At 51.3% G+C, this 19,450-nt stretch overlaps 2 protein-coding genes across 5 annotated transcripts; one reads left to right on the top strand and one right to left on the bottom strand.

Moving 5' to 3' along the window:
• Positions 1-2,944: 2,944 nt before the first annotated feature.
• On the bottom strand, positions 2,945-16,064 carry znf646 (zinc finger protein 646). 3 transcript variants are annotated; one of them, XM_030339753.1, is made up of 4 exons: positions 15,911-16,064; positions 12,210-14,854; positions 6,255-7,331; positions 2,945-6,042 (listed from the first exon to the last, which is right to left on the bottom strand). In XM_030339753.1, the coding sequence occupies exons 2-4, from the start codon at positions 14,720-14,722 to the stop codon at positions 5,187-5,189; spliced, it is 4,446 nt and encodes a 1,481-aa protein (XP_030195613.1). In that variant the 5' UTR covers positions 14,723-14,854; positions 15,911-16,064; the 3' UTR covers positions 2,945-5,186. The 3 variants fall into 3 exon arrangements, with proteins under 3 accessions (XP_030195613.1, XP_030195612.1, XP_030195614.1); XM_030339752.1 differs by lacking the exon at positions 15,911-16,064 and adding an exon at positions 15,491-15,662; XM_030339754.1 differs by lacking the exon at positions 15,911-16,064 and adding an exon at positions 14,969-15,252.
• Positions 15,230-19,311, top strand: znf668 (zinc finger protein 668). Of its 2 annotated transcripts, none has more exons than XM_030339760.1 (2): positions 15,230-15,366; positions 16,745-19,311. In XM_030339760.1, the coding sequence occupies exon 2, from the start codon at positions 16,779-16,781 to the stop codon at positions 18,753-18,755; it is 1,977 nt and encodes a 658-aa protein (XP_030195620.1). In that variant the 5' UTR covers positions 15,230-15,366; positions 16,745-16,778; the 3' UTR covers positions 18,756-19,311. The 2 variants fall into 2 exon arrangements, with proteins under 2 accessions (XP_030195620.1, XP_030195619.1); XM_030339759.1 differs by lacking the exon at positions 15,230-15,366 and adding an exon at positions 16,048-16,181.
• Positions 19,312-19,450: the final 139 nt, after the last annotated feature.

The raw sequence follows: 19,450 nt of genomic DNA, 5'->3' as shown, positions 1-19,450 counted from the left end.
ACGACAGTGTTACCCCTTATGTTTTTTATCACGACCACCAATAAACAAACAACAGTGTTACCCCTTATGTTTTTTTTCATGACGACCAAAGAAAAACAACAGTGTCACCCCTCATGTTTCATTTCATAAAAACGCCAGTGTTACCCCCTATGTACTAATTGATAAATATCGACCGTGTTACCCCTTATGTTTTTTACATGACGACCGATAAAAAAAAGGACAGTGTTATCCCCTATGTTTTATTTGATAAATATCGACAGTGTTACCCCTCATGTTTTATTTGATATGAACGACAGTGTTACCCCTTTTGTTTTTCTTCATGACGACCAAAGAAAAACAAGTGTTACCCCCAATGTTTTATTTGATAAATATCGACAGTGTTACCCCTTATGTTCATTTCATGACGGCCGATAAAAAAACGACAGAGTTACCCCTCATGTTTCATTTGATAAAAACGACAGTGTTACCCCCAATGTTTTATTTGATGAATATCGACAGTGTTACCCCTTATGTTCATTTCATGACGGCCGATAAAAAAACGACAGAGTTACCCCTCATGTTTTTTCCATGTTGACCAATATAAAACCACAGTATTACCCCTGTCGACGTTATTGCGGGGATCCAAACCTGAGCTGTTTAGAGTGTTAACCTCCGAACTTATCAATGCACCATCAAGACACCGAATGAAGTCATCACAATGGTTATACTTGACTTTATAATTCGCATGAAATAGAAATAAGAGACTTCCTACAGAGGACATCAAGCTTGAACCCCGGTCTCCAGAGGGTAAGGTCACAGCTCTATCCACATCCCACTTGGTTTTATAAATTAAATATGTCTGTGATTATATATGACAATATATATGCAATAGACATGATAGCATTACGTTTCAAATCGAAGATATTGTGTTTTCCACAGAAATTGAGTAGCGGTTTCCAGTGGGTTATGCAGAGTGCACTCCACTGCACCACTGAGGCGATGACAATACACAATAATCAATCATCAATAGAGAGGATATACATGACATTAAAATGTATGTGTGTGTTTCTATTATTTCCCTTATGTTTTTTTCATGACGACTGATTAAAAAACAACAGTGTTACCCCTTGTTTTTTTTCATGACAACCAAAGAAAAATTACAGTGTCACCCCTCAAGTTTCATTTGATAAAAACGACAGTGTTACCCCTTATGTTTTTTTCATGACGACTGATAAAAAAAACGACAGTGTTGCCCCTTTTGTTTTTTCATGACGACCAATAAAAAACAACAGTGTTACCCCTTATGTTTCATTTCATTAAAACGACAGTGTTACCCTTGGTGTTTCATTTGATTAAAACGACAGTGTTACCCCTTGTGTTTTTTTTCATGACGACCAAAGAAAAACGACAGTGTTACCCCTTTTGTTTTTTCATGACGACCAATAAAAAACAACAGTGTTACCCCTTATTTTTTTTTTCATGACGACCAATAAAAAACAACAGTGTCATAGATCGCTAACTTGCAGAGAGTTGCAAGTACTTTCCACCCTTTTCAGTGGAGGAATTGGACTCCCCAAGCAATGTTATACTTAAAAGGAGCAAGTAAGTTACATATTAATTGAGTCTTTCGGCCTGTAGCATATAAACAAAATGAAGCAGCTGTCCCATATTTCTAACTGCATTTGAAGTAGACATTGAGACTCACAAAAAATGCTATAGGACAGTGATCATGATTTGTCTCAATATCAGATTAACAACAATGGGTCAAATAGCAATGGCTGGTGGAATGGCCATGAAGTAGGTCTGTATATGCAGTGTAAGCTTGTCCAGGCCCTGCAAGTCAGGATAGGCTATGAATCTGAATGAAAAGCAGGTAAATAGGTAGTGGCCATCCCCAAAATGTACCAGAATACAGGAAATCAAATCTATTAAATTCCCAAAAAATTATGGGGGGGGGGAGGGGGAGAACCTCAGACCCCCTGTCTATTACTGTGCCCCACCAACATGTTGGATCGCCAGCCGCCACTGAGAATGACCAACGGCAATAATTCTCTGCACAATTTGAATTGTGTTTAAATATGCTACAGTGGTCATTTGTTTAGCCAATTCATGGTAAACAATGAGGGTTTTGATTGTCGGGCCGGGCCTTTGATCGGGCGTTTGTGTTTTTTTTGTTTTTGTTATCATTGCTTTATTGGCCTAATTTGAGGAGAAATCTATGCCATAAACAGACATTATATAGGCCTTTATTACACGGGTCTTCTCAATGCCGTGGAACGCTCCGTTCACTTGCATGGTTAGTAGTCCGGTAACTTGTCAACCCCAGCGTCTTCGGTTGCTAAGCGACGTCAACGTCTTATAGCGGACTATTTCACTGCTGATCAACGCTACGAATGCTGGTAATAAATTGTAAAAAGACACACCATGTGAAGTTATTTTCCAAATAAGATTTGAAAAGCTTTGGAAGTTTATTTACAACACTATTTACATGGTTTCGGAGTAGTACACTTTGACATTTTAATACAGTTCAGCGAGAAAGGCGACGAAGAATAAGAAGGAGGCGTTCCAGTCTGCGTAAACGGGAACCCCCACCACGAGAGAACGCCCATTTGCGTCTGCAGTGGGATGATATTGGAACCTACGGGCTTCAGTGGGGGTTTCATTCCATCTGTGCACGGCACCTTCTCAACGAGCAGGTGTGCGCCTGCAGCCAGAGGGGGCGCCAAAATACCTATTCCCAACACAATGTTATGTAGTACTTCATTGATAACCAGTACGCAGCGCAATTTCTTTTTTACTGCTCGTGGCGCCCCCCATGTGACTTGGCGCCCCCCACAAATATGCCGCCCCGGGCGGCTGCCTGGTTCGCCCGTACCTAAAACCGTCACTGATGATGCCGACGGATCATTGAAGCAGAGGAGGTTAGAGGTTGATTATGCCGACGGATCAGACACAGAACCAAGCATGTTGTTTGGATTGTTTATTTTCAATTAAATTTTTACAGCTATTGTTCCATAACCTGTTTATATTCTAAACTAAGTTCATAATCCTACTAAAGAAGTAAAAATCTACGCTTCAAAGTGACAAAATAGTTATATAAATATGAATTAAATATTGAGCAGACTCGGTTTCTGAACACTGAAAATTGGACAAATCAGAATGTGTGGTATATGCTTTTTCTTTTAGTTACACCATATCTAAACTAGTTTCCCTGTGCAAAGGACACTCTTCCTGGGTAAGATGAACGGCCCACCCCATCCCTCCATATTTACACCCACATACAGCCTCCAACGGACCCTGAACACGACACCGTGATGCTAAACTACTGGGGCGCCGTGGGGGTCTGACAACATGCGTTTTAAACGAGCTCCACAGCGCGTTGCTACAGCAGGAGCTAGTGTCCGAGGGCCTTCCACCGGGCCGACCCCCTCTGAGTGGGCGTAGGGCCCTGCAGGGGTCTCACCATGCATGAGGAACACCATCTAGCAGACCAGTCGTCTTTATCAAGTGTACACGGGGGTTTGGTCATTGTACTCAATACAGTGGAAAGACATTCAACATATGTGCTTACGTACTGAATAGAGCCGTCATAGTATTGCTTTAATAGGACCGGTGGCCAGCCGCTCACGTCTTCCTCAGGGGAAATGCATTGGCACCTTATTCACACACCCTGACGCAGTCCTCTACAGGCTACAGATCACTTCCTGTGCAAATTTGAAACTTTGAAGAACCCAAAAATCTCAGAGCAAAAAATGTAATCCAATAAATGGCAGCAGGCGCCCAGATGGGAGCATGATGGGTGATCTACGAGGCGGACTCTGAAGACGATCTGGGGTCGTGATTACAGTGGATATTCTAGCAGGAGGGTCCATGTGGCCGCAGGATAAGTTACTAGGTAGGCAGGGTTTCAATGAGGTATCTTTATACATCTGAGCAGTGACCAACATATGTATATATTCATAATAAACGGAAAGAGTAAGGCATAAAGTAAAGCAAATGGTTTTGTTCTCCATTTGAAAGTAAAGTCTGATCTGCCTTCTCATTCACAAGACAAAACGTGTCAAAGAAACACTGGATGGACAGGCACTCGGCTCATTTGGCGTTTTCAAACCAAACTCCACAATAACGCGCCCTTGTCAGGCGAGGAGTGAAACCAAGCAGAATACTGGCTCTTCCTCTTCAAAATAATTCCCAAGCATAATAGGAAATGCATCAACCAGCAGAACTAAAGGGTACAAAACATTTTGAGTGACGGAAGAAAGCCTGTGAGGCCAAGCGTTGCATCTGAGAGGATGACAACTGGCGAGGAGTACAATAGAGGAATTCAACAAAACCAAAAGCCTCAGAGATCATTTGACACTTGAACCCGATGGTGATTTGCTACAACTGCCCGACATCGGAGGCACTGGAACGTCTGATAAAACGATCATCAACTCAAAACCATTTGGCGAGGGCGAAGGGAAGAGCATGCAACCGGGGAGGGAGACAGACGGACAGACGAGACGGACAGACGAGATGGAGCCCAGGGAAATGGTTCCCATCCCATTCCTCTAATGTCATTATCTACATGTTCCCATCAGGCGCGTCCCTTCAGAAGGCTTCCTGAGTGTTGCTCATGGGGGTCTGCCTTCTGTCTTAACGGGACTGAGTCCACCTCCTGACGGACGGCAGCTCAAAGGCTACGGAGTCTCACCTAGAAAAGACTGCTTCTGTTCTCTTAAAACATTCATAAAAAGGTTCTATCGAACAAACATACAATGAAAGAAATGAAATCAGTAGAACAGGAATAAATTATTAAATACATCCATTTTGTATATGATGTCACTGAGAGGAGCCGGGGAGCTAAGAGGAGACCTCAGACCCCTGGAGCAGGAATATACATGATAGAGCTATCTGATCTATGTCCTCTAGATCTAGAGGAACGACTCCCAAAGAGGCACTGGGAGGAGGTTCTGATCAGGAGGTCAGAGGTACCGTGTTAATGAAGAGTGTCAGGTGGTCCACCGACCGCCACCCTCTGGGGGGCTGGGGGGAGGGGCCCTCTGTGTGGACCAATCAGGGAGAGGTAAGACTTGATCGTTTCTATAGAATCAAGAAGAGTCTTAAAAATGGAATTTTTGCTGGGCCCCAAGGCGCACCCCTGAAGAACGGGTTCAGTCTTTACAATTGTCGATAGGAAGATGAACATCAGCCTTCAGCGTGGCGGCTCAGAGGAAGGAGGCCATGTCCAGGTCCATGAAGCTGTTGGCGTCCATGCTGAAGGCCTCGTAGGCTTGGGCGTTCTGGTGCATCTTCTGATGGTGCCGCAGGTTGGACTTGCTGGAGAAGCTCTTGTCGCAGAGCAGGCAGGCGAAGGGCTTCTCTTTGGTGTGGATGCGGCGGTGGCAGATGAGCTGGGTGGACACGCGGAACGCCTTGCCGCACTCCAGGCACTGGTAGCGCTTGGGCTCCGTGTGGATGCGGCGGTGGTTCTTCAGCGCCATCAGGTTGGTGAACTCCTTCTGGCACACGGCGCAGAAGAAGGCGCCCGTCTTGTGGCTGTTCTTGTGGTTGAGCAGGGAGCCCGCGTGGCGGTATGTGCGGCCGCAGTGGTCGCACACGTGGCTCTTCTCCCCGCCGCCCTCCTCCGGCTCCGCCCCCTCCGGCCCCAGGTGGGCTAGCGGCGGGATGAGCTTGGGGAGCCCGTCCAGGCTCTCGTCCATGCCCGGGTTCCAGTAGCGGCCGGCGTTGGGGGCGCCCTGTAGCCCCTGCTGGAGGTAGGGGCCCTGGGGCGGGGGGGCGCCGTAGCCCCCCGGGCTGGAGAAGCTCTGCTGGGCCGGGCTGCAGACGGGGGTGCGGTCCTTGGCGTGGACGTCCATGTGGCTCTGGAGGTGCGAGATGAGGCAGAAGGTCTTGCCGCACTCGGGGCAGCAGTGGCGCTTCATCTGGGAGTGGATCTGGAGGGTGAGCGGGTCGGGGAAGGTCTGCAGACACATGGTGCAGTGGTGCAGCGCCTCCGAGTGGCTCTTCTTGTGGTTCAGGAGGGAGCCCGCGTGGCGGTAGGAGCGGCCGCACAGGTCACACCTGGGGACGACAGGCATCAATCAACCAGGGCGACAGGCCGTCAATCAACCAGGACCACAGGCCGTCAATCAACTAGGGCGACAGGCCGTCAATCAACCAGGACACCTCCACTCACCTCACTCACTCCACGCAACACATTCTTCTAAGTACTCAATTAAATCACCATTCGGTAGAACACCCCCCCCCCCCGGGAGCACCGCTCAGAGACTCACATGAAGCACTTGTCGGCGGCGGCGTCCTGGCCGCTGGCGCGCGGCGTGCTCTCCTGGGAGCGTTGGCAGCGGTGGCGCTTGAGGCCCGAGCGGCCCTGGAAGCCCTTGCCGCACTGGGGGCAGCTGAAGACGGCGGCCGCGCGGCTGTGGGTCTTGTGGTGGTTGTGCAGGATGCTGGCCAGGCGGAAGGCCTTGCCGCAGGTCAGGCAGGCGTACTTCTTGGTCTGCGTGTGGATGCGTGTGTGGTTGCGCAGCGCCATAGGGTTGGTGAAGGGCTTGGAGCACACGCTGCAGCTGAAGTGCCCCGTCTTGTGCGTGTTCTTGTGGTTCAGCAGGCTGCCGGCGTGCCTGTAGCTGCGGTTGCAGACGCTGCAGGTGAACGGCCGCTCCTGCTTGAGGGGGGCGGCCCCGCCGGGCCCCTCCCCGTCGTCGTCGGGCTGGTCGCAGGCGTGTGCGGCCAGCTGCTGGGCGGAGGGGAAGCTCTGCTTGCAGTCCTTGCACTTGGAGGTGGGGGTTTTGAGCGGCCTGCGGCCTTTGAGCCCTTCCTTCCTGCGCCGGCCGCACACGTGGCTCAGCAGCATCTTCCTCCCCCTGAAGCCCCTCCCACAGCTGGGACACGAGTGCTTCTTGTAGGCGAAGTGTGTGCGCAGGTGGTTCCTCATGGCCAGCTGGTTGGGGTAGGTGTTGCTGCAGACCGAGCAGCAGTACTCGCCCGTCTTGTGGGAGTTCTTGTGGTTGACCAGGCTGCCAGCGTGGCGGTACGTCCGGCCGCACTGGTCGCAGGAGAACGGCCGCAGGTCGCCCTGGCCCTCCGACGCGGCGGCCACGGCCACGCCCTCGGCCTTGACGCCGCCACCCGGCCCGCGGGCCGCCGGACGGCGGCGGCGCGCGGCGTTGGGCCCCCGCTGGGCGAGGCGGCGCTGCGGCCCGGCCTCCTGCGGCCCGTTGCGCTGCATGAGGGCCTGGATCTGGGTGTTGAGCTCCTGGATCTTGGCCTGGTTCTCCTTGTGTCTCCTCAGGTGGTTCAGCAGCTGCTTCTGGATCTTGAACGCCTTTCCGCACTCATGACAGGCATGCCTGAGGAGACATGAGGACACGTTAGTGGGGCCGGCCCACAGATAAAGACCCCCAGGGGCCCTAACCCACACACGACGGTTAACCTCTTAAACCCGAGCGCCCCCGGGGGCGGGGGCAGCTGCGCCAACGTGTGCTATAAACAGCTGTAAACATCACCACCAGGCTCCAACATTTCCATGGTGCATACCCACGTAACGGGAAGAAGCTTGGCTAAAAGCCCATGATAACCATTTTTACCTAAACAAAACACAATTCTAACGCCATGCAACTAAACTAGAACTGCAAGCAGTTATGCAGGGGTCCAAGAAGTGTGCATTTCGCCGGCACAACGCGACAAGAAATGTGCATTTCGCCGGCACAACGCGAAGCAAGTATTGAAAACGCTACCGTGAACAACATGTGGATATAAAGGTTTTGACTGTGGGAGCTTCGGTGTGGGAGTTATAGCCTAAAACGCGTTTTCAGAACATTCCATTGGCCAAATAGGAGATAGACAATGTCGTCGTTTTTTGGCGCCGCCCTGTGGCGAAATTTTCCAAAGACAATTTTCCTTTGCCAAATAACTCCCGCCCATATTAATAATTCTTGGCCATATTTTCTATATAGACTCGGGTTTGCCCCTTGATGGTTTCCCTTGAGTTTGAAGAACATTCCTTTTGCCAATTAGAAGATATACAATTTCCTCGTTTATTGCGCCCCCTAATGGCGAAATTTTTCGACATTTTTATCTAACGTCATTAAGGTTAGCACCAACATGTGTGTAGATTTTGGACTCGATCCGATGTCTAATTTTGGATTTTTTTGGATTTTTAATTTTCCACGTCTAATTTAGCTAATAAACAAATATTAAAAACGCTACCGTTTCGTCGTCGAAGGTCGGATCAAAAAAGTAATGCAGGAATTCTTTTCGGGTAGGTCTGAAGATGCCGTGTGCAAAGTTTGGTGTTGATCGGGCGAGAAATGTGGGAGTGTCCCTCGACTCTATTGGCTCCGACGCTTCGATAGAGGGGTCAATCATCCAAATTGACCAATGGATACCCAAGATATCTTCCCGGGTTTGACTAGAAGGACAGCATAATTCGCGCAAGAAGCGCCGAAAACTTTCTGAACACTCTTCAGACACTCTTCAGGCTAGATAGAGACATACGCTCCTACTACACGCTTATTACAACGTTTGCATTTCTAGTTAGCTAGTAGTTAGCTAGTTATTTTGTATTTTCTTGCCTTTTTCTTCTATTTGTTATTATTTTAAAATAAATAATGGCAGGCAGGAGAAAGACCTATACTTTTGCGGAGGCATTCGCTATCATTAGTAGGGTGTGCCAAAATATCGATACTGCGACATATCGCGATATTTCGTCTTGCGGGACGTTATCGATATGCTGACGCCAAATATCGATATTTAAAGGTCCCATGACATGAAAATCTCACTTTATGAGGTTTTCTAACATAAATATGAGTTCCCCTAGCCTGCCTATGGTCCCCCAATTGCTAAAACTTGTGTTTGGTGTAAAACGAGCACTAGCTGTTCTGCTCGCCTTCGAAAAAACGGAGGCTCAAGTGCGCTGATTTGGAATGTCTGTATTCTTGACGTCATCAGGAATCTCAGCTCCTCCCCTTACTCTGCCTGGCCCGCCCAGAGACGTTGGCCCGCCAATGAGACTCGACCGTGCGAGCGCCACGTGTGTGTGTTTGTGTGAATACACACACTGTAACGCAAGTGTTTCTTGTCGGTTCTTTGACGTGTCTTGTATTTCCACAACGAGACTGTTGTGGGGGTTATGTTATCTCAGCCATGGTTGGGAAGGAATTGGGAGAAAGGAACTTTGGCTTTGACTGGCTGAAGTACATGAACTGCGTCATGCCGCCGGTTGCCGCGAGGCACCATCGCCCGGCAGCGGGCAGCCGGCAGCGGGCAGCCGGCAGCAGGCAGCGCGCGGTTCAGTCGACTTCAGGTTGATGTGAAAGTGGAAGAACCAGAGACGTCGCAGAACCCGACAAAGTAGTTTGTGATTCATTATATCGTCTGGAGGCGCACACCGCTTTTGGCCGTGATAATATGCATTAAATGATATAGATTTCTATGTATTATATGATATTATTTAGATATAGAGCTCCAGGACTGTATCGCAAGTGTTGTACACTTCCTTGTTATTTGGATAACCGTTCTGTCGGACTCTCGTCTCTGGTATTTCTACAACGAGACTCGTATTGGGGGTTATCTCAGCCAAGGTTGAGAATGAGACCCCGTCCACACAAAGCCGATTTCATGGCAAAACCGCAAAGGTCTTGTACGGTTCGGCCTTCCGTCCACACGAAGCCGGCGAATCCGCTGACCGAAACCGCAAACTTCTGAAACCACCCTCGGAGGTGGTTTCAAATCTACCCGGTTTCGTTTTGGATTCGTGTGGACGCCTGAAACCGACTGAAACCGCAAACCATGACGTCATCGCCCCCCCCCCCCTTCTATCCTCTAGCCAATGACTGTTAAGCCCGCGGAGTCTCACCCTTTATGCGCATGCTCGCCTCTTTTCTTATTTATTTTCCTTCTGGGTTTCTGTAGCAGAAGCAGCGCCCCTTATGGGCCTGGCTTGTGTACTACAGCGTTTCTACAGGTCTACCCGTTTTCGCTTGGCTTCGTCTTTACGGAGATACTTCGAAACCGGATAGATCGAAACCGTAACGGTTTCGCCCGTTTCGGCTTCGTGTGGACGGGGCCTGAATTGGGGGGAAGGAACTTTGGCTTTGACTCCCTCAAGAACATGAACCACGACATGGAGGAGAAAGGGATTGTTGGCGGCGAATGTCTTCAGCTTGAGACCCGCTGAGGGACCACCGCCGGAGGCGGAGGGGCCTAAGCACTGCCCGGGAACAATCCCTTTCTCCTCCTTGTTGCGGTTCAGTCTACTTCACATTGATGAGGACGTTGAAGAACCAGGAACGTCGGAGAACCCAACGCGGTCGTTTGAGATTCATAATATCGGCTCACACATCTTTTGGCGGTTATAATATATATTATATGATATAGATATCTATGTAGGCTATATGATAATATTTTGATATAGAGCTCCAGGACTCCCGTGTGTTCTAGAATATTTACAGAACACGGCTAAAGGCTGTGTGCGCCTCGCCATTGCGATACATCCACTGTAAACAGAGCGAATGAAACTAAGCAATGAAATGTTTTCTGCATTTATTTTGTTTTCAAATTTTCTGTTACTTTGCATAAAATGTTTTTGTAATAAATTCTGAATTTCTTCAGTGACAGATATCGTGATGTATCGTGGGTGAAATTTCTTGCAATATATCGATAATCGCAGAATCGCTGTATCGTGATATTATCGTTATCGTGGGTAAAATATCGTGATAGTATCGTATCGTGGGGTACCTAGTGATACCCAGCCCTAATCATTAGCGACAGTGGGGCTACTGTAGTCCCTCTCGAGTCGTCGTCTGACGACAGTGAATGGCTGTTGCCAGAACTGGACACGGACAACAGTGATTCAGAAGTTTGAATTCCATCACTTGAAAGGTATGTAATCTCTGTTATCGATTACTTATTGATTTGGTGTCAAATTGACGATCTATTTACCTTATTAGATATTATCTATCTATCGATCACCCTAGTCACTCTACTAATTCCACACACTCACTACCGGTACTCTTATATTTATATTATTATTTGCATCAATTATCATTATCAATATTTTGTACATAGTTTATTTGATACTATCTCTATCCTTTCTTCTCTTTATTCCTTTTTGCTTTGTTGAGAGGACCTAGCAAACCAAGCATTGCTGTGCAAGTGATAAATAAACTTGGATTTGATTTAGTATCCTGCAATGAATTTAGTAAATGCACACACTCAAACTGGTGCAAACTGGATTGATAGTTGTCTTCCCCAGTACAGGTCTTGTTTACCCCAACATATTGTTACTTGTCTGTTTGAAGTTACATTCTTTTCTTTCTTCTTGGGTTCCACAGTGATGATGATGCTGATTATGAGCCACCTTCATCGACTGCTCCTGCTCCAGCCCCCCCACCTCTGTTTATTTTATATATATATATATATATATATATATATATATATATATATATATATATATATATATATATATATATATATATATATATATATATATATATATATATATATCTCCCTAGTGATTGTAGTTTTTAGCTGTGTTTTTACAGTTTGGTTTTATTATATGTTGTTCTCATATATATCTGCTCCAGTTGGAGTCAAACTTCATTTCGATTGTATGGTTTTCTTTTGACTGGGAAAATGTAAAGAGGTCTGGGTGAATTTTCAAAACAAGTCAAAACTGTTGAATTTGGATGGAATGAATACCTATAGTGATATGTCAGTGAAATAAAATTAGTTTTACAGTCTGGTACCTTAGAAAGGTCAAATGGCACTGATGGTGCCCACAAGTGCCCAAATGGCACCATTTAGTCCATCTGGACCTACCTGTACTAAAACCTCTCTAAAATCACTTTATTCACTTTATAAGCATTTATCCTGGAACAGGGTACTCATCAGATGTTGTTATACGTTTCCCTAAAGGTTCTGGGCTACTATCCTATAGTTTCAAGGTGGTATTCACTCTAAATAATGTGTTTTCTCTAGGCGAAAATTGACATTTCTTACCATGTTCTAGCTGAATTTACTCTGACACAGTGTCAGAATCAACATCTTTATTGATTCTGACACTTCTGCAGCCACCTCACAGGTCTTACCTTCTTTTTGAAACCAACTTTATTCATATAGCCCTTGTAGTTGTGGAGGCATACTCTATTCATTATGGGCATGTCATTTCGGGCAGGAGGCCTGTGAAATAGGCCTAGGGCTTAACAGGTTAACCGAGCGATGCTCACCTTTTCACGTCGAAGTGGGAGCGCTGGTGGTTCTTGAGCGCCAGCAGGTTGTAGAAGCGCTTCTGGCAGACCAGGCAGCGGAACACGCCCGTCTTGTGGGACTTCTTGTGGTTGAGCAGGGAGCCGGCGTGGCGGTACGAGCGCCCGCACTGCTCACACTTGTACTGACGGGCCCCCCCGTCCGCCGGCCCCCCGTCCGCCGGCCCCTGGCCCGGGCGGGGGGGCGGCTGCTCCCCGCCGGGCGCGGGGGGGCGGCCCCCCGGGGCCCCGTCCTCCCCGTCGGAGGGCTCCTCCTTCCCCCCCGCCCCACAGCCGTGGTTCTTCAGGTGCTGGTAGCTGGAGCAGAACAGGCCGCAGCAGCCGCAGATGGAGCTCTGGGGCTCCGCCGCGGGGTCCGCCCCGTCGGCGTAGAGCGGGTGCGGGGGCCCGACCTCCGCCTGGGGGGGGTTGTGTGAGAGCTGGTGGGCCAGCAGGTCCTGCCTCTTGGCGAAGCTCTCACCGCACGTGCTGCAGATCATCATCATCATCATGTCGCCCTCGTCCTTCAGCTCCTCGTGGGAGGACATGGAGGAGGGCCCCGAGCTCCCGGGCGTGGCATGGGCCTGCGTGTGGCCCCGGAGGTGGCTCCGCAGGGCCCTCATGCTGGTGTAGCGGTTTCCACATACCGAGCACTGGTACAGGTCCCCGTCCTCCTCGTCTTCTTCGTCGGCGTCTTCGTCGGCGTCCTCTCCGCCGGCGTGTTGGTGGAAGGCCTCCTCGCTGAAGTAGCTCTGGTCCCGGTGGTTCCCGTTCACGCCCGGGAAGTCCACCGGGTCCTCCGGGTGTCCGGCGGCGCGCTCGCCGTTCCTCGCCCCGAAGCCCCCGCTGTAGCCGGCCTCGTGGCCCTGGTGCAGGGGGCAGGCGTGGGACTTGATCCCTGCGATGTCTGCGAAGGTCTCTCCGCAGTCGGCGCACTGGTGCCTCTGCATCAGGTGCTGGTCCTGAGGCAGATGCACCGTCCTGCCCTGGGGGAAGCCCTGGCTGAACGCCTCCTGGTACGAGGGGCCGTGGTCTCCGGCGGCCTCCTGCTCAGGAGCCAGGACCCCGTCCGAGTCGCTGCCCTCCCCTTCCTGCGGGGGGAAGCCGGCGTGGGCCTCCAGGGTCAGGGGCTCCGAGGACAGCCAGTCGCCCTCGCTGCTGAGGCTGAAGGAGGACGGCTGGGCCTTGTGGAGCCGCAGGTGGCTCTTGAGGGCGGCCAGGTGGGGGTAGCTCTTCCTGCAGATGGAGCACTGGTAGATGCCCACCTGGTGGGACCTCCTGTGGTTGATCAGACTCCCCGAGTGGCGGTAGCGCTTGCCGCAGACCTCGCACTTGAAGCGGCGCTCGCCGGAGTCGGGGCCCTCGTCCGCCTCCTCGTTGTCCTCCGGGAGCGGCGGGCCCTGGGGGCCCATGGGGGCCATGGGGGCGGGCGTCGGGCCCCCAGAGCAGTCGGAGAACATTTGGCCGTTGCTTAAGATCTGCTCGGGGTGGTCGTAATCTCCGTGGTGCTCGGCGGAGGACGACACTGACGGGATGTTGTTGACGGGCGACGCGTAGAAGTTGGAGTCGGGCGAGTGGACGCTGTTCTCGTAGGAGACGGTGTGGGGGTCGTGCGGGTCGCCGTGGGCGCCGTACGAGCCTGAAGAGGAGTTGTGCATCTGGATGTGTTCCTGAAACTCCTCGTCGGTGGAGAACAACACCTGACATAAGTGGCAGAAGTTGAGCGAGGAGTCCTGGGTGTGAGGGGAGAAGTGGCTGGGCGGCGGGCTGGCGTACGGCCCGTCGCTGGCGGACGGCTCGTCCCCGCCGCGGCCCCGGTGGGTCCTCTGGTGGCCGTAGAGGGCCGCCATGTTGTTGAACAGCTTGAAGCAGACGGGGCACTCGAACATGCCCGTCTGGTGAGTCCTCTTGTGGTTGGTGAGGCTTCTGTAGTGGATGTAAGACTTGTCACAGAGGTCGCACCTGAAGGGGCGGTCTCCCGGGTCGTCGGAGGCGTGGTCCGGGGGGCCGTTCTCGTCCTCCTCCGGGCTGTTCTCCACCGACGGCTCAAACAGCTCCTCCTCCTCGTGGGGGTCCGACTCCTCGCAGTCGTCCTCCACCGTCCGGAAGGCCTGTTCCTTCACGTGCTTGGAGAGGTGCACCCTCTCATGGGTGGCCAGCTGGCTCGCTAGGCGGAACGCCTTGCCACAGTCCATGCAGGCGTACTTCTTCTGGGACGTGTGACTTCGGAGATGGCTCTTCAGAGCCAACGTGTTAGAGTTCTCCTTGCCACATATCTGACATTGAAAAGAACCCGTCTCGTGCGTCTTCTTGTGGTTGGCCAGGCTACCTGCGTGGCGATAACCCCGCCCACACTCGTCACACTTGTACTTGCGGTCCTCGTCGTCCTGCAGATGGGTCTCCATGTGCTCCAGGAGACTGGGCATGTTAGGACATACTAGGCTGCACTGTTTGCAAGGGAATCCTTTTGTCCTGCCCGGCTCTTGCACAGCCATCGCAGGATATCGTTAGAGGAAGGCAAATCGCATGCAGATTGGGAAATAAGTTGTCTAACTGATCATCCGGATAAGAGGCAGGCAACGTCCATGAGGAGAGCTGTTGAATATGAACCAAGCACGCCCTTAAAGCTGTGGAGAGAGGGGGGAGACGAAAAGACAATCTTAATTAGACGGTCGTGAACGAGTCCGGATGAGACGTAAACTTGCTAAATCATAATAGTTGCAGAACATTTTCAATCCCACCACATTATAGGAGACATTGCAGAACGAGTCTCGGTGTGAAGTCGGCCATCATAACTTGTCCATTTAGCCTTTCCTTATTTAACAACTGAGAAAAACACACCGCAGATAACTATGGTTATAATCAATATGGCCTCCAACATTTATCTATATAATGAACACGATTCGTTAATAAAGTAGTGGCATTAAGGGATAACACATCGATCTAATGCTGCTGTGTTCCATAGCTGTGGAGCTAACTCTGCTAACTGTTAGCAGTGTCAACAGAGCGCCGCCCCGCGCGGCCCGCTGAGGACGGGTCCCTTCTCTTTCTATCGCCTTGGATCGCATCCCGACCCCCCGCCGCCCGGTGCGGGTACCGGGGGTCGGGGGTCCGCGTAGCAGTCTGTATCTATGTTTGGGTGAGTTACCAAACACCGAGCAGGCGAGCGTTAGCTTCTATCCACTAGCCTCTTCATGCTTAGCTAAACAAACATTGCACCAAAAGGTTTTCCACAAAGCGGCGGAGCCTCGGCGGCCGGTTACCGGAGACTTGACCGCACCCCGCCGCCCGACACGGTCCTCAGCGCCCCGGACACTTATTTACTGCTACTTCTGGATGGAGGGAATGGAAAATCCCTTTCAATTGTCTTTTTTCCTTTCCATCCCCATTTCCACATCGGTCTTGTTGCTAGGGAACAGGAAATGTGCAGCACTGAAATCCTTCCCCGGCGTAGCGCTGATCAAATAGACCCGAGGAGCACAATCAAATATATAAACATTAATTAAAAAACACCTCACAGGCACCAGCTACTGACCCCGGCCACTGACACAGACTATCTTCCGTCCATTTACAAGAGTAAAAAGCGCGTCAGCAGCTCGTTAAATAACTTAAATAGTAGTTTACCGGCATTTACAAGTCATTTAAATTACTTGAAATGAGGGTGCAAGGAGAAAGCCACATACCTTCTTCTGAGGAATCCACTTCGATGTTATTGCTTTTCTTTAATCCGTTGGGACTGCTTACTTGAGTGCAGCCCACTTCTCTGGTCCCCAGTGCCTCAGCCTGCCGCGGTGCCATCAGAGGCTGCGAGTTGAACGCCCGGCAGGCGGCGTCCCCATGGTCCTAACGCCGGCGCTCTCTTTCCAAGCGACACCTAACGCAGTATAGTAACATTCTCATTCACTGGGATTTTAGAGCATCAAGGATTTATCGGCAACCAATTTAAAAACACGGGTAAGATCTGTCTTTAATATGGATAGGATTTAGTGTGTTAAACATGCGCCATGTCTAACCCTGGTCGCGATGAGCAGGACGGGCAGAGCGCTCCGGTCCTAGAGCCGGCCATTTTGAGGGCTACAAAACAACAGCGGAGCACTCAGCAAGTCTGTCCGCTCGTCTACAACATCACCGTGCTCCGATCGGACGCTCAGGGGTGTTATGTGATTATAATGCAGGATCGGCATTGACTTACATGCGTTGTTTATTAACAATTTGCCATTAAGTCACCACGCCGTTGCATTGTCAACTTCACTAGCTCATTGTCCCTGAGGTCCTAATGCCAGCCATTTTGTGACAGTAGCGCACATATTTTGTGTATTACAGTAGGTATGTAGTGAACATGGGGATGACCGTCGCTGCTCTCCCTGCTTGGGTAAAGATCTGAAACTATGTCCTTAAGGATGAAGAGGGGAGTGTGAACAAGTGAAAATCCATTCACACCTACAGTATGTCCAATGTTATGATTTTACTTTACATGATTTGATCACTTATTGAATTGTTTGCTGACTTCCCAACAGCGACAGAGTTCCAAAACATCTACAATAAACGACCATGGCATCTCCACAGCCTGGAAGCCAACCAGTTCCAGAGCAATACACCCCTCCTTCCACAGAGAGTGAGGAGGGTCACCATAGTAACGAGCCGCTCAGCAAGGAGCCGCTCCCGAAGGAGCCGCTCACTAAGAAGCGGGGAAGGGGCCGTCCCCCAAAGCCCAAACCCTCGTTCAAATGCACGGTGTGCCAGGAGGCGTTGAGGAGTCCCTCCGCCCTGCGCAGCCACAAACTCTCCGCCCACGGCAAGGCGCCGCCGCCGCCCCCCGGGCACGCCTGCGCCCAGTGCGCTAAGACGTTCCCCAGCAAGGCCCAGCTCGCCAAGCACCAGCGCTCGCACGCAGCGCAGCGGCCCTTCCAGTGCCCCGACTGCCACAAGGCCTACAAGACGCCCACGGAGCTGAGGAACCACTCCCGCTCCCACAGCGGGGAGAAGCCCTTCATCTGCACCGAGTGCGGCAAGGCCTTCATGCAGGCCATCTGCCTGAGGATCCACATGACACAGCACAGCGGCGAGAGGCCCTTCCCCTGCCCGCAGTGCTCCAAGAGCTACCCCATGCTGTCCAAGCTCAAGGTCCACCTGCGCTCCCACACCGGCGAGAAGCCGTACTTCTGCGCCGAATGCGGAAAGAGCTTCGCCGACCCCTCCGTGTTCAGGAAGCACCGGCGCAACCACCAAGGCCATCGGCCGTACGTGTGCGAGGAGTGCGGCAAGTCGTACACGGAGCTGAAGGACCTGAAGAACCACGAGCGCTCACACACCGGGGAGAAGCCCTACCTGTGCTCGGACTGCGGGAAGGCCTTCTCCCGCTCGTCCTCGCTGGCCTGCCACCAGCGCATCCACTCCCAGAGCAAGCCCTACCAGTGCGAGCAGTGTGGGAAGGGCTTCACTCAGCTGTCTTCCTACCAGTCCCACCTGCGCACTCATTCGGGGGAGAAGCCCTTCCTCTGCCCGCAGTGCGGCAAGATGTTCTCCGACCCGTCCAGCTTCCGCCGCCACCAGAGGGCCCACCTGGGCTTCAAGCCCTACCCGTGTGACAAGTGCTCCAAGCGGTTCCGCCAGCCGGCCGACCTGGCCGTGCACGAGCGTGTGCACTCTGGCGAGCGGCCCTACAAGTGCCAGAGCTGCGACAAGGCCTTCGTGGCGTCCTGGGACCTGCGGCGCCACCTGCTGGTGCACACAGGGCTAAGGCCCTTCTCCTGCACCGAGTGCGACAAGTCGTTCGCCGAGCGCTCCAGCCTCAACAAGCACCGGCGCGTGCACTCGGGCGAGCGCCCCTTTAAGTGCGCCAAATGCTTCAAGTCGTTTGTCGTGTCGTCCAGCCTGCGTAAGCACGAGAGGACTCACCTCGCCGAGCGACCGCTGCCAGAGACGGGGGCCCGCTCCCCCCCGCCCCCCGGCCCCCCCACCGCCCCGCCCCGGTTCACCTGTGCCCGCTGCGACGCCGCCTTCGGCAGCTGGGAGGAGGCGCAGGCCCACGAGGGCTCCCACACCCCCCCCTCCGCCAAGACGGGGGGCTCGCACGCCTGTGAGACCTGCCAGGCGGAGTTTACCCAGCTGGCCGACCTGCAGGAGCACGAGAAGCAGCACCTCAAGGCCAGGGCCCACGTCTGCAGCAGCTGTGGGAAGGGCTTCCTCAACAAGGCCGGGCTGCGCAAACACCAGAAGATCCACTCCAACAGCAGGCCGCACAGCTGCCACCAATGTGGCAAAACCTTCTTGTTTGCCGCCTACCTTCGCAAGCACTTGAAAACACACCCCGATCCCAACATGGCAACCCAATCCAGGGAGAACCATCCCATTCAGCACACAGACCCCCTCCCCCCGCCATCCCCCCCCATGGAGGGCCCGCCAAGCCCCAACACAGGGGAGCCCAGTGCTGGGACCAGTGCCGTAACCAGTGGCCTATCGTTAGCGGTGCCGGGGGCCGCGTTCCAGGCCCTGCCAGAGTGCCTGATAAAGGAGGAGGATCACTAAACATATTTTGTTACTATTCCGCTTTACATTCTTTAGATATTAAACCAGCACTATGAAACTTTTGGCATGGAGCTTATTAATGCATTTAAAAAATATCTGAACTTCAATGTTTCTCAAGAATTGAACAGGCCAATCCACCATTCTCCGTTCATGGTTCACTGGTCACCGTTGGTCCCCTCGCCAAACCTCTGGCTCCAGCTCCAGCCACTAATGGAGAGAGCATTCATAGTGCAGGTTTAAGGTCATGCATGACCCAAAAAGATGCTTTTTAAATCAAAAGCTATGGACTATTTATCTAAGTCGTCACACTCTGTTAATCGCAACATTGTTCGGTTTTTTATAACGTGTATTGTCATGTGATTTGAAAGATGTAATTCATGACTTGTCTTAATGCTTTTTAATGCAAGACAAGAGCTTTGTAACTTGGTATTGTTATACATTCTTATGTCCTAATCATGCTATACTACTGTAATAATACATGTTACAGCGCAAGATCAAATGGGTGTTTCATTCCTCTGTACTTGTCCATTTCAAAGTAAAGACACTTTTACTCGTTCTTTAACTTTTATTGAGGTACTGTTTGCCAGGATTGGGATCAGAATACTAAAAGTACATTAGGAGGGGGCTCCATTTGGGATTAATTATATAATGGTGATTATGGGGACAATAGTTATCCAACTAGTTTGTGTTAATTG

Source organism: Gadus morhua, chromosome 18 (assembly GCF_902167405.1).
Source record: "Gadus morhua chromosome 18, gadMor3.0, whole genome shotgun sequence".
Taxonomy (NCBI): Eukaryota; Metazoa; Chordata; class Actinopteri; order Gadiformes; family Gadidae; genus Gadus; species Gadus morhua.
Note: the sequence above shows the minus strand (reverse complement) of the source record. Positions and strands in the feature narration are given on the sequence as shown.